General features: G+C 53.9%; 1 protein-coding gene across 1 annotated transcript in view; it reads left to right on the top strand.

The window, feature by feature from the left end:
- Positions 1–1325: 1325 nt before the first annotated feature.
- The window catches only part of LOC103174302 (liprin-alpha-3-like), a 16045-nt gene continuing 4028 nt past the window's right edge, over positions 1326–13342 (top strand). Inside the window, exons 1-10 of the mRNA XM_042344936.1 lie at positions 1326–1386; positions 2216–2309; positions 2807–2888; positions 3268–3468; positions 4646–4708; positions 7120–7146; positions 7714–7889; positions 8203–8300; positions 8443–8618; positions 10114–10182. Coding sequence (XP_042200870.1) covers positions 1326–1386; positions 2216–2309; positions 2807–2888; positions 3268–3468; positions 4646–4708; positions 7120–7146; positions 7714–7889; positions 8203–8300; positions 8443–8618; positions 10114–10182 — 1047 coding nt within the window. The remainder of the gene's footprint in view (positions 1387–2215; positions 2310–2806; positions 2889–3267; positions 3469–4645; positions 4709–7119; positions 7147–7713; positions 7890–8202; positions 8301–8442; positions 8619–10113; positions 10183–13342) is intronic.

Genomic DNA, 13342 nt, shown 5'->3' with positions numbered 1-13342 from the left:
CTACCTCAGGGGGGAAAATTGAGGCGTGTGATGTGTTAATTAGCACCACTGAGAAAAGCAACTAGTCAAGAATGATGGCACGAGGCAGTTTAAGTGGGTGCGATGGCCTCATCCGCCACAGCATTCATAATACCGGATCCACCAAGCCAACACTACTTGCGTCGACCGCAGGCAGCCAAGTGCTCGCAACTCTCTCTCCTCTGCAAGCTATCAAGCTTGACCCATCATCTCTGGGAAGTCGAGTCAAGTGGACCGTGCCTTCGGCCTCCCGCCTCGCCCTCCACCCCTCCTGGTACCAACCCCCAGCTCGGGTGCGGATCTCTGACGATCCAGTGCCTTGCGACGTCCTCCTGATGTGAAGGGCGCGATACAAACGCTTGTTGATGTTGTCGTCATCCATCTTCCATCGATAGTGGCTCAGCCTTGTCAGAGGCTCGCCCACCCACCCTTCCACCCTCCCTCTTGGCCAGTAACACAGACTAGCACGGGAGAAGAAAAAGAAAAACAAATCTATTTCACCCTTAAAAATACAGCAACCTCCCTTCATATGCCTTTGGGCCACCTAATGAATTGTGTAATATCTTGTGCTTCATTACCCAATTACCCACATTAGTATCTATAGTTCTCTGGTTGTTTATTTACCCTGCTATCCTCCACGGTCTTGCTCCCCCACCTACCTCCTAACCCCATATCAGCCTGTCCGCTCTCTTTGTTAGGCGGACACCAGCATGCTTCAGTCCCACCATTGGCGGTCCCACCATTGGCGGTCGGGCCAACAGCATCTTTGCTCTGCACAGTCTGGACCTCTATCCCACAATCACACCCTCTCTTGCCTCCTTCAAGCCCCATCTAAAGCGCTTCCTCGTCGACCGTGCCTTCGACCATCCTCCCGACCACCCCTCCCCTCCACCCCTCCTGACCCCAACTCCCAGCTTAGGTGCAAAAAACTGACTCTCCAGCATTACACAAGTATAATTTGTTGTTGCTCTGAGCTCAACATCAAGGCATCAGAATGAAGCAGATAGATATTTGTTAGGTCAGGGTATCAAGGGACACAGGGGCAAGGGAGGGTAATTGGACTTGAGCTACAGATCAGCCATGATCTCATAGCATGACGGAACAGGCTCGAGGGGCTGAATGGCCTCATCCCGTTCCTATGCTTCTGTACATCATGTTTTGTATCTTTCTAATGCTGCACTCTAATCACTCAAATTCTTACACCACAAACTGCTAGTTAGACAAGCAAAATAACATGACCTGATTCATGTTATTTATGGAATGAAATTAGACAGATGCAATTAAAGCTTTCAACAACTGTCACAAGAATGCCGAGAATCTTAGTTGGAAGAGAGCAAAGCAACCTGAAAGTCATCGGCTCGACTTCCGGTCTGTGCTGAGTTAGTGGATTTCAGTAAGGGCGACACCAACTTGCATTTCACCCAATACACAGTCACCACACGTTGCAGTATGTTCTGTGAAGTGCTTTGAGACATCTTGAAGACATGATAAGGCGCTATATCAAATGCAAGGATTATTATTATTATTATTATAATAACATGCCTTACAAGAACAGGTTCAGACTCCAAGATGTATCAGCCAGGAACAGCTAGGAACTACCCTACTTGTTAGGGCCTTGGCTTGCAGGGTCAATAGGAGCTGAGTGGGAGGATTGACTTGAACCTACAACTTTCAGACTCGAGAGAGGGTGCTATCAACTGAGTTAAGCTGACACACACACACACACACCACACACACATCACTTTTCCTGTGCTAGATGAATAATATATATAGCATTGATACCCAAAGTGTGGTGTCACAGCAGCACTGCACAGCAACGGTGTGAAAAAGAATTAAAAGTAGAGTTGTAGAGTTGGAAGCCGAGGTGCAGACACTGCGCTCCATCAGGGACAGTGAGAGGTTCCTCCCCCCCCCCCACACACACACACACACCACTCCCTCCCCACACTCCCTCCCCCCTGAGCCTGAGACACGTCACTCAAACGCGAACACATCACGCACACGCACACTTACACACAGGCGTGTGGGGACGCCGCTGTGCGCAATTGGCTGCTGCCTTCCGCCCACAAATACACAGTCACTCCACTTGACAGTGCATCCTGCGAAGGGCTTTGAGACGTCTCGCAGATGTGATAAGGCGCTGGATCGAATGCCAGGGTTATTATTATTATTATTATTATTATTCTCTCTCCCTCAGCTGGCACCCCTGACACTGATGTGCCCTCCCAAGACCCTCTGGGACTCTCGAAGCTCGGGGGTCCTGTGGACAAAGATCGACGGAATAAGAAAAAGTATGTTCTTGTTTTCTCTGTCGCGTTCTCTGTCAGTTTCCCTTACGCTCCTCCCACACACACACACGCACACGCGCGCACACACACACACACGCACACACACACACACGCGCACACACGCCTCTGTTTACCAGCAGTCAGTAGGAACTCAATTGTCAGTCGATTGGCGGATCACTTTCCGGGGGGTAATGATCCCTCCAAAAATAATAATAATAATTTGGTCACTTCAATCCACGGCTGTTCGTGGGGATGTCACTGTGCGCAATTGGCTGCAGCATTTCGCCCCCAAAGTATACAGTCACTACACTTTACCGCTTTATTCTGCGAAGCGCTTTGAGACGCGATAAGGCGCTGTGTCGAATGCAAGGAGCGTTGTTATTACTTATTATTATGACGATGATGATTGTTATTTTTATTATTATCTATTAGTAGTAGTTATTATTAGTGATTATTATTGTCGTCGCTGTGCCTGTTTGGGGGGTGACTTCACGTTACAGACACGAGCTGCTGGAGGAGGCTTGTCGCCAGGGGTTGCCGTTTGCAGCTTGGGATGGTCCCACCGTGGTGGCGTGGCTGGAGGTGAGTGACGTTACGGACGGGTGGTTTAAGGGCATCGGGTGGGGGGGTGTGGGGTGGGGAAGAGGGTACAGTGGGGGTGCAGGTGGGTGAAGCTGAGTGACGTTCGGTGGTTGGGGGAGTGCTGGTTGCCCGGTTGTGACGGTGATGGAGTTGGCAGTTGAGGTTTACGCCCACAAAGCTTTACTGTGTGTCCTGCAAAGCGCTTTGAGACGTCTCAACGACGTGATAAGTCGCTGTGTCAAATGAAAGGATTATTACCGTTAAATGGCTTCCGGTCGCCTCTTTCACTCTCTCCCAGTCGCTCTCTCTCTCTCTCCCTCTCTCTCTCTCTCTCTCATTCTCTCTCTGTCTGTCTCTCCCGTTCTGTCTCTCTCGCCAGCTGTGGGTGGGGATGCCAGCCTGGTATGTGGCTGCCTGTCGCGCCAACGTGAAGAGCGGTGCCATCATGTCAGCGCTGTCGGACACGGAGATCCAACGGGAGATCGGAATCAGCAACCCCTTACACCGTCTGAAATTACGGCTAGCCATCCAGGAGATGGTCTCTCTCACCAGCCCCTCTGCGCCCACAATATCCCGAATGGTACGCACTCACCCCGAGCACGTCAGACTGACACGCGCACACACACACACAACACACATGCACTCACTCACTCACTCACTCACAACATAGGAGGGAATCTCTATTCCCTCGATTCAGAAGGTTGAGGGGTGAGAGAGATATTTCTTATTAAGGGATATGGGGCAACGGAGGGTAAATGGATTTGAGGTACAGATCAGCCATGATCCCCTAGAATGGGGGAACAGGCTCAAGGGGCTGAATAGGCTCCTCCTGTTTCTATGTCTATGTATCCAGCAACAGGAGGCCATTCAAGGGGGGGAACCAACTATACTGTACTCAAGTCTAAGCGTCACATTGATTCAGCTTTGGGGCCTTCTGGCTCAGTGTGGTGGATATTTGTGGAGTCCTGTCGTGTAGTGGTTAGACCCCTCGCCTCGCAAGCGAGAGGAACTGGGTTCGACTCCCGGGCTGGTCGGGGCGAAACCTAAGGCAAGTTTCTTTACTGCACACAGACACAAGTCACACACGCCTCTGTTTACGCAGCAGTAAGTAGGAACCCGGTTGTTAGTCGATTGGCGGATCGCTTTCCGGGGTATAATTATCCTCTCAAAAAAGAAATAATAATAACGTGGTCACTTCACTTCAATCCACGACTCGTGCGCAATTGGTTGCCGCGTTTCGCCCACAAAACGCACAGTCACAGCACTTAACAGACCCGAGCTGGGGGGGGGGGGGGGAGAAGGGAGGGGAAGGGGGGTGGCCGATGGTCGAAGAAGAGGGTCTTGAGGTGGGACTTGAAGGAGGCTAAGGTGGGGTGAGGCGGAGTGACTGGGGGATGGAATTCCAGAGGTTGGGGGCAGAGTGGCTGAAGGCTCTCCCGCCAATGGTGGGGCGGGTGGGTCGGGGGACGTGGAGCAGCCGGAGCGGCTGAGCGGGGGCGACGGGCGGGTTGGTAGGGGGTTAGGAGGTCGCAGGGGTAGGGTGGGGCGAGGCCATGGAGGGCTTTGTAGGTGAGGACCAGGATCTTGAACTGGATCCTCTGAAGGACAGGGAGACAGTGGAGTCGGGCGAGAATATCGAATGCAACAATTATTATTATAATAATTATTATGGGCGGATGTTGGTCGCTGAGAGACTGATTGTTTCTTTGGGTGGCGGCAATTTTATTCCCTTTTGCGTGTTTGTCCTGATCGTGCAGAACACTGGCAACGTCTGGGTCACCCACGAGGAGATGGAGACCATGGCAGCCTCGACCAAAATGGTAAGTGTTGTCCTGTGGCTCAGCGGTGAGAGCCCTCGCCTCGCAAGCGAGAGGACCCGGGTTCGAGTCCCGGGCGGGTCAGGGAGAAACGTTGGGCAAGTTTCCTTACTCCACACACACACACCCACACACACACCCACACACACACACACACACACACACCCACACACCCACACACACGCCTCTGTTTATCGGCAGTCAGTAGGAACCCGGTCGTGAGTCGATTGGCCGATCGCTTTTCCGGGGATAATAACCCCTTCAAAAAAAGATAATAATAATAAATTGGTCACTTCAATCCACCACTGTTTGTGTGGACGTTGTTGGGTGCAATTGGCCGCCGCGCTTCGCCCACAGAGTAATGATGATGTTGATGATGATAATAATAATAATCCTCGCGTGTGATATAGCGCTTTTCACGTTACAATAATGAAAATATGAATTGTTAAAATATCAATGATTAAAACATTAATGATTAACTTAAAGTAATTAATTACAATAATTAAAACGCACAGTTAATTCACTTTATAGCGTATCCTGTGAAGCGCTTCGAGACGTCTCGAAGGTGTGATGAGGCGCTGAATGAAATGCAATTATTATTATTATCATCGCCCCCCCCACCCCCCCCCATCCACACCCCTGGGTTCCTGTCTCGAGATTCGTGGACTGTATCACGGAAGGTGATTGTAACCCAAAACGTTCTGTAAGCCCCATTTTTAGACTCTCGCCCCCAGTTCCCTCCTCCCTACACCCACCAACCACTCCCTTGGATGCAGAAGGCTCTACATTGGCCAGGACTTGATCTAATAGAATGGCGGAACAGGCTTGAGGGGCTGAATGGCCTCCTCCTGTTCTTGTGTTCCTAGACTTGATAAGGCCCAGTTACTAATTCTCTCTCTCTCTCTCTCTCTCTCTCTCTCTGTCCGTCTGCCTGTGGTAGTGAGATTCTACATTAAACACAAGTCTTTTTTGTTCTCTATTTGTTTCCAGATCATCGCTCCCACATTTTTCGTTTGAGGCATTAATTTAGGTCCCGTCTGCCTTGCAAATCAGGTGCATGTGAAAGGGATTCCTTAAACCCCCACTTAACCTCCCTCTCCCCCCCACCCCCCAACCCCCCAACCCCCACCAACGCCAACGCTGATTCTCCCAGTTACCTTAGCCTATAATTCCTGATCCTCATCTAAATTCCAACCCACCCCCCCACCCTAACGCCGCCCCTCTTGTCTCGGTATTGTGGAGTGTGGTAACTCAGCAGTTCGAGCGCTCGAGAGGACCCGGGTTCGATTCCCGGGCCGGACGAAACTTTGGGCAAGTTTCCTTACTCCCTCCCCCCCCCCCCACACACACACACACACACACGCCTGTGTTTACCAGCAGTAAGTAGGAACCTGGTTGTTAGTCCATTGGCGGATGGCTTTTCCGAGGGGTAATAATCCCTCCAAGAAAGAATATAATTTGATCACTCAATCCACGGCTGTTTGTGGGGACGCTGCTGTGTGCTCCCGCGTTTCGCCCACAAAGTACACCGTCACTCCACTTCACAGTATAGTTTGTGAAGCGCTTTGAGACGTCTCGATGACGTGATAAGGCGCCGTATCAAATGCCGGAATCAATTATTAATTATTATTGTGATTTATTGTCGGCTCAGCGCTACAGTGAGTAAACGGCAGCCCCTGTTGTACCTGTGTCATTCCAGTCTCGCTGTTGCTTTGTGACCATTTCCTTAAACAACAAAAAAAAAAACCTGGAACACTCCCTCTATCCCTCTCCGCTTTGCCCCCTTCCTCCCCCATCAACCCCGGGTCACCTCTCACCCTCCCCTCTGCTCCGTCACTGCCAGGGGCTCTGGGACGCCAACCCGCGTGAGGGGTGCTGTGTAAATGCAAGTCGTCGTCGTTGTTCCCTTTTCGTCTGATCGTTGCTAAAGCTCTAACCTTTTATGAACCCTGTTAGCGATGATGTACTCGTGCTGTGCCACCCAGCCAGTAGCTTTGCCCTCGGATTAAGTCGGGCCCACGGGCGGGGTGGGGTGGTGTGTGTGCGTGGGTGTGTGGGTGGATGTGTACCTCATCAAAACCTATGCACGACATTGTCTGATAGAGGTAGAAAACCTGTTAATCCTGTATTTTAGTGCCTGGGTTTGATTCCCGGGCAGGTTGGGCAAAGCCGTAGGCAAATTTCCTTACTCCCACACACACGCCTCTGTTTACCCATCAGTGAGTTGGTAGTCGGTTTTGGCCGATCGCTTTTCCGGGGGCAATAATCCTTTTTAAAAAAAATAATAATGATAATTTGGTCACTGAATCCACTGGCTGAGAGCACGTCTGTGCGGCACTAACCTCATTAACACTAACTGTCTTCTCTTACGTCCCTTTCATTGTGTGACTAACCTCTAACCTCTGGGATGACAGGAGTCCAAGGAGATCAGCTGGGACCAGGTGGGTTCTGGATTCTCCTGCTTTGTCCTGGTTCATCCCAAATACCCCCCCCCCCCACCCCGCCGCCTCCACCCCACCCTTCCATGGAGTCGAGATGTTGATTCCTTGGGTCTGCGTTTTGGGGTCTGCGTTTTGGGTCTGCATTTGTGTGTGTGTGTTTGCGTCAGGGATCTGGCCCCGAGGTGGGGAGCGTTGGGATCAGGAAGAGTGACCGAAGGTGCGTTTGGTCGAAGAGGAGGGTCCTGAGACTTGCCTTGGAGGAGGCGAGGGAGGGGGCGAGGCGGAGGGACTGTGGGATGGAGTTCCAAAGGGTGGCGGGGGGGGGACGGGGGCAGAGAGGCTGAAGGCCAAACCGCCGGCCGACGGCGGGGGTCGTGGAGCCCACCGAGCGGACAGGTCGATAAGGGGTTAGCGGGTCGGGAGAGGCAGGTCGGAGGCACGGCCATGGAGGGCCTTGATGGGGGAATCGATGAGTTAAATGTTGTTGGTGAAGGGGTGGGTGTGAGTGTGTGTCTGTTTGTCGTGTGTGTTGGAGCCGGTTTAACAGGAATCCGGTGTGTTCGTCAGATCCTGGCGCATGGCGACATGAACCATGAATGGGTTGGGAATGACTGGCTGCCCAGCCTCGGGCTCCCTCAGTACCGCAGCTACTTCATGGAGTCCCTGGTGGACGCTCGGATGTTGGACCATTTGACCAAGAAGGAGCTGAGGGGACAACTGAAGATGGTGGACAGTTTCCATCGGTAGGTGGATGTGAGGTGCTGGCTTCCCCCTTACACTGCGTTCTACTCCCCCCCCCCCCACCCACCCACTCACCCACCCACCCACCACCGGCGCGCGCACACCCCCACTGACACCCACACACACAGACCCTTCTCACTAACACACCCACACACTCTCTCTCTGTCACACACACACAACCAGGGGCGCGGGCGGGGCTGTGTCCCAGAGGACGGGGCAGTGTCCCAGAGAGGGGGCCGGTGTCCAAACGGGTGGGGGCTCGGGGGCTGTGACTGACCCGGGCCCTGTGTGTGTGTGTGTGTGTGTGTGCTGCAGGATCAGCCTTCACTACGGGATCATGTGCCTGAAACGACTGAACTACGACAAGAAGGACCTGGAGAGCAAGAGGGAAGAGAGCATCAGCGAAGTCAAAGGTCAGTCTTGGCCCGCCAAACGCACAGTCACCACGCTTTACAGGGAAGCGCTTCGGGACGTCCCGACGACGTGATCGGGCGCTTGTGTCGGGCGCGGGGAGGAGTACCGTCACCGTTTCTTAACATTATTCCTGTGCCTCAGACGTGATGGTCTGGACCAACGAGAGGATGATGAGTTGGGTGCAGGACATCGGACTGAAGGAATTCGCCAACAACCTCCTGGAGAGTGGGGTCCACGGGTCCCTCATCGCTCTCGATGACACCTTTGACCACAACGACATCGCGCTGCTCTTGCAGATCCCGACGCAAAGCACTCAGGTACGGCAACGAGACCGAACGGCGGCCGAAAAGCCGGGTCGCTGGTGCCGTAGCTCGGGGGGTGGGGGGGGGTGGGGTGGGGCGGGGGGTCGGAGCCCTCCCTCGCAACCGAGGGCACCCGGGTTCGATTCCCGGGCGGGACGAAACGTTGGGCAAGTTTCCACACGCGCGCGCACACCCCCACCCATACACACCCCACCCACGGACACACACCCCCACACACACCCTCACGCACACACACACACCCCACACACACGCACACACACACACGCGCGCCCCCACACGCGCCCCCACACACACACGCGCACCCCCCCACACACGCACACGCACACACAAACGCACGCCTTTGTTTACCCAGCAGCTGTTAGTCGATTGACGCATCGCTTTTCCTGGGATAATGATCCCTTCCAAAAAAAATAATAATAATAATTCGGTCACTTCGATCCACGGCTGTTTGTGGGGACGCTGCCGGGCGCAATTTGCTGCCCACAAACCGTGCAGTCACTACACTTCACAATGTATTCTGTGCAGTGCTGGAGACGCCTCGACGACACATTAAGGCGCCTGTAACAAATGAGAGTCTCTCCCTCTCTCGCTCCGAACCTCCTTCTTGGATTTAAGAGAATTTAGGATCAAACTATTTCACCCGGAGGGCAGTGAGAGTGTGGAGTTCGCTGCCTGAAGCTGTGATGAGGGGAAGAGAAGGGGGAGAGAGGGGGTGAGGGAGGGGAGATTTGTGGAGTATAAACACGTCACAGACTTGTTGGGCTGTTTTCCGTGCTGTAGGGTCTGTGTAACCTTTGCCTGTGTGTGTGTCTGTCTGTGTGTGTGTGTGTCCATGTCTGTCTGTGTGTGTATCTGTGTGCATCTGTGTTTGTGTGTATCTGTGTGTGTATCTGTGTCGTGTGTGTATCTGTGTTGTGTGTGTATCTGTCGCGCGTGTGTGTATCTATGTCATGTGTGTATCTATGTCGTGTGTGTGTATCTGTGTGTGTGTGTATCTGTGTCGTGTGTGTGTATCTGTGTGGTGTGTGTGTGTGTGTGTGTGTGTGTATGTGTGTGTGTGTGTATCTGTGTGTGTGTGTTGTGTGTATCTGTGTGTGTGTGTGTGTGTGTGTGTGTGTGTATCTGTGTGTGTGTGTGTGTATCTGTGTGTGTGTGTGTGTATCTGTGTGTGTGTGTGTGTCTGTGTGTGTGTGTGTGTGTATCTGTGTGTGTGTGTGTATCTGTGTGTGTGTGTATGTGTGTGTGTGTATGTGTCTGTGTGTGTGTGTGTGTGTGTGTGTGTGTGTGTGTGTCTGTGTGTGTGTGTGTGTATCTGTGTGTGTGTGTATCTGTGTGTGTGTGTATGTGTGTGTGTGTATGTGTCTGTGTGTGTGTGTATGTGTGTATCTGTGTGTGTGTTGTATCTGTGTGTGTGTGTGTGTGTATCTGTGTGTGTGTGTGTGTGTGTTGTATCTGTGTGTGTGTGTGTGTGTGTGTGTGTGTGAGACAGGCTCGTCAGATATTGGAGACGGAGTTCAACAGTCTGCTGCTGCTCGGCACTGATCGACGACAGGAGGAGGTGAGTTCATCAGGAAAGTGTGTGTGTGTTTGAGGGAGAGTGTCAGAGTGTGTTTGGGGGGTTGGTTGTTGTGTGTGATAGGGACGGGTTGTGGTTGTATGTGTGTGAGAGGTGTTTGTGTGTGTGGAAGGCGCTAATAATGTTAATTTTGGTCTGTGTGTGTGTCGGGGAGTGCGTGTGTGTGTCGGGGAGTGCGTGTGTGTGTCGGGGAGTGCGTGTGTGTGTCGGGGAGTGCGTGTGTGTGTGTCGGGGAGCGTGTGTGTGTCAGGGAGTGCGTGTGTGTGTCAGGGAGTACGTGTGTGTGTGTCGGGGAGTGCGTGTGTGTGTCGGGGAGTACGTGTGTGTGTGTCGGGGAGTGCGTGTGTGTGTCGGGGAGTGCGTGTGTGTGTCGGGGAGTGTGGGTGTGTGTCGGGGAGTGCGTTGTGGTGTCGGGGAGTGTGGGTGTGTGTCGGGGAGTGCGTGTGTGTGTCGGGGAGTACGTGTGTGTGTGTCGGGGAGTACGTGTGTGTGTGTCGGGGAGCGTGGGTGTGTGTCGGGGAGTGCGTGTGTGTGTGTTGGGGAGCGTGTGTGTGTGTTTTGGGGAATGTGCGCGGGTGTTGGGGAGTGTGTGTGGGAATCGGGGGAAGATTTCCATCGCTGTATAAAGAGCTGTGTTGATGCTGTGGAGACATAACGCCTCTCAATATTGCTCCCACACCTCCTCATTCCCCCACCCTACCCCCTACCCCCCCCCGCGCCCTCCACCCACCCCTACCCCCTCCCCCACCCTCGCCCCACCCCCGGACAGGACGACGCCAAGAACTTCAGCCGCGCCCCCTCGTGGCGCAACGATTCCGAGCGAAGGAGATAGGGACATGACGTCGGACACATCAGAGACACTGCCGGCGAACTTCCGGGTCACGCCAGCCATCATCGCCTCCCGAGCCTGCAGCTCCGCAAGGTGCAGCCGGACAGTAAGTCTAACCCTACCCACCCTCCCCGCCCCCGAGGACATGCGTGTGCGTGCTGCGTGCGTGTGTGTCGGCCGCTCACGTGTGCCCCGTGTGTTTGACAGGCAACTCGCGCCGCGAGCCAACGAGGAGAGGCAACCTCCGTCCGCACTTACTCCTGTTAGTCACACCTCGTGAGTGAGTGTACAGACTCTTTACACAACCCCCCCACACACACACACACCCCTCCTCTATATACACCCCCTCACAAATACCCCTCCTGTACATAATCCCAACACAACACCAACAAACACCTCTCCGACAATACAACCACAACCCCCTCCCCCCCCCGCCCCCTCACTGTTGCCGTTGTCTCCCCAGGTGAAGGTCGGGTGTGAGCGACTCTCACTCTGCGTAGGAGGGAACGAGAAGCCAATACAACCTGACACGACTGTTAACAGACGCCCGGCCTGTCCTGTCCCTGATCCTGTCCGACGGCAGCTGACACAGCGGCTGAAGTGGACGCCAAGCCACACACACACCCTCACGCACACACACACCCACACACACACCCTCACGCACACCCTCACTCACACCCTCACGCACACACCCTCACGCACACACCCTCACGCACACACCCTCACGCACACACCCTCACGCACACACCCTCACGCACACACCCTCACGCACACACCCTCACGCACACACCCTCACGCACACACCCTCACCACACACCACACACTGACTGCCCTGTGTCTCTTCCCCCGGGGAGCAAGACCGCAGAACAGACAGACAGACAGACAGACGGCTGGGTGGACAGACAACACAGACACCCCTGACTGTTAGCTGTGGGACACAGGAGCCTGAGCACTGCCACGTGTTGGAGTCCCAGCGATCGATTGTAAATAACGGTGAAAACACACACAGTTCCCTCACTCTGAGGCTAACGACAGACTCCATCCGTCTGATCAACGCGGTTCCTATCAGTCTCTCTCTCTGCCAATCACTGAATCGTTGGCGTAAAATATTCTGTTTTTTTGTCCTGCAGAACGTTTGTTTGTTGCTTGTCTGAATTCTGCACTTTTCTCCCCCGCGCTCCCCCTCTGCCTCTCCCCACTCCTCCCTCTCCCCGCCCTCCGCAACCCCCACCACCCCCCCCAACACGCGCAGTGTAGAGGGAGCTTTACTGTGTCCCCGACCCGTGCTGTCACTGACCATCGTTGCGAGGAGACGGACATACAGACGAGGTCGATGAGAGTCGCTGTGTCCCCTCTGCGTTGTCGGGGAAGCACTGTGTTTCGTTATCCTGCTCGGAGGGAACGGGTAATTGAGCGCGCGCGCGCGTGTGCGTGTGTCTGTATGCGTGCGCGCGTGTGTGTGCGCGCGTGCAAGCATGTACATGTGTGTGCCTACGTATTCGCGTGTGTGTGTGTGTGTGTGTGTGTGTGTGAACGGGGGCAAGCGTGCGTGCGTGCCCGCACCTGTGTGTGTAAGCGTGTGTCTTGTGCTGGTGGGCTGAGAGGTGTCAGTCAGTCTCCGAGATGAGACGTGAAACAGAGTCTCGGGGGCGGAGGGGCGAAGCGCGGTGGGGTGGGGGGGTGGGAGAATCTCCCCAGATTCCCTAAACCTTGAGGGTTGGGGAGGGTGTGGGCAGCGTTTGCACGTCCTGAAGGTTCGAACCTCCTTCCCTCACTCGGAAGTGTCTGGGTGGGTGGGTGGTGGGTCGGAGATATCTGTACAACAAGTGACCACATTCCCCGGGGAGAGGAGAGGAGGAGGTGTGGGGGGAGAGAGAGGGGGGGTGTGGGTGGGTGTGTGTGGGTGTGTGGGTGGGTGTGTGGGTGGGTGTGTGGGTGGGAAGCCCTTATCTGTAAATCTGGTCCGTGGCTGAGCTCCCAACACTGTAAATTATGCTTTGCTGTTTGTCATGAACAGGACTTGGAGATGTTTTTTGTAAGTGGATGATATTGTGTCTCTCTCTCTCTCTCTGCTGCTGTCCGCCATTATTACTCCTCTCCCTTTCGTTATATTTTCTTCTTCCTTTTTAACTCCCGAACCAGGACGGGAGGAGAGGCGCGAGCTTCTTCTCTTCTTCTCTCCTCTTTCTCTCCCTCTCTCTCACTCTCTCTCTCTATCTCAGTTTCTCTCTCTCGCTCGCTCTCTCTCTCTCTCTCTCTTTATATTTATTTTTGCGATTGCCGGTTTTGCGGTCAGTTTGCAGATTGTATTTA

The sequence above is a fragment of the Callorhinchus milii genome, unplaced genomic scaffold (assembly GCF_018977255.1).
Source record: "Callorhinchus milii isolate IMCB2004 unplaced genomic scaffold, IMCB_Cmil_1.0 Scaffold31, whole genome shotgun sequence".
NCBI classification, from domain to species: Eukaryota; Metazoa; Chordata; class Chondrichthyes; order Chimaeriformes; family Callorhinchidae; genus Callorhinchus; species Callorhinchus milii.
This window is presented reverse-complemented; position numbering and strand designations above follow the sequence as displayed.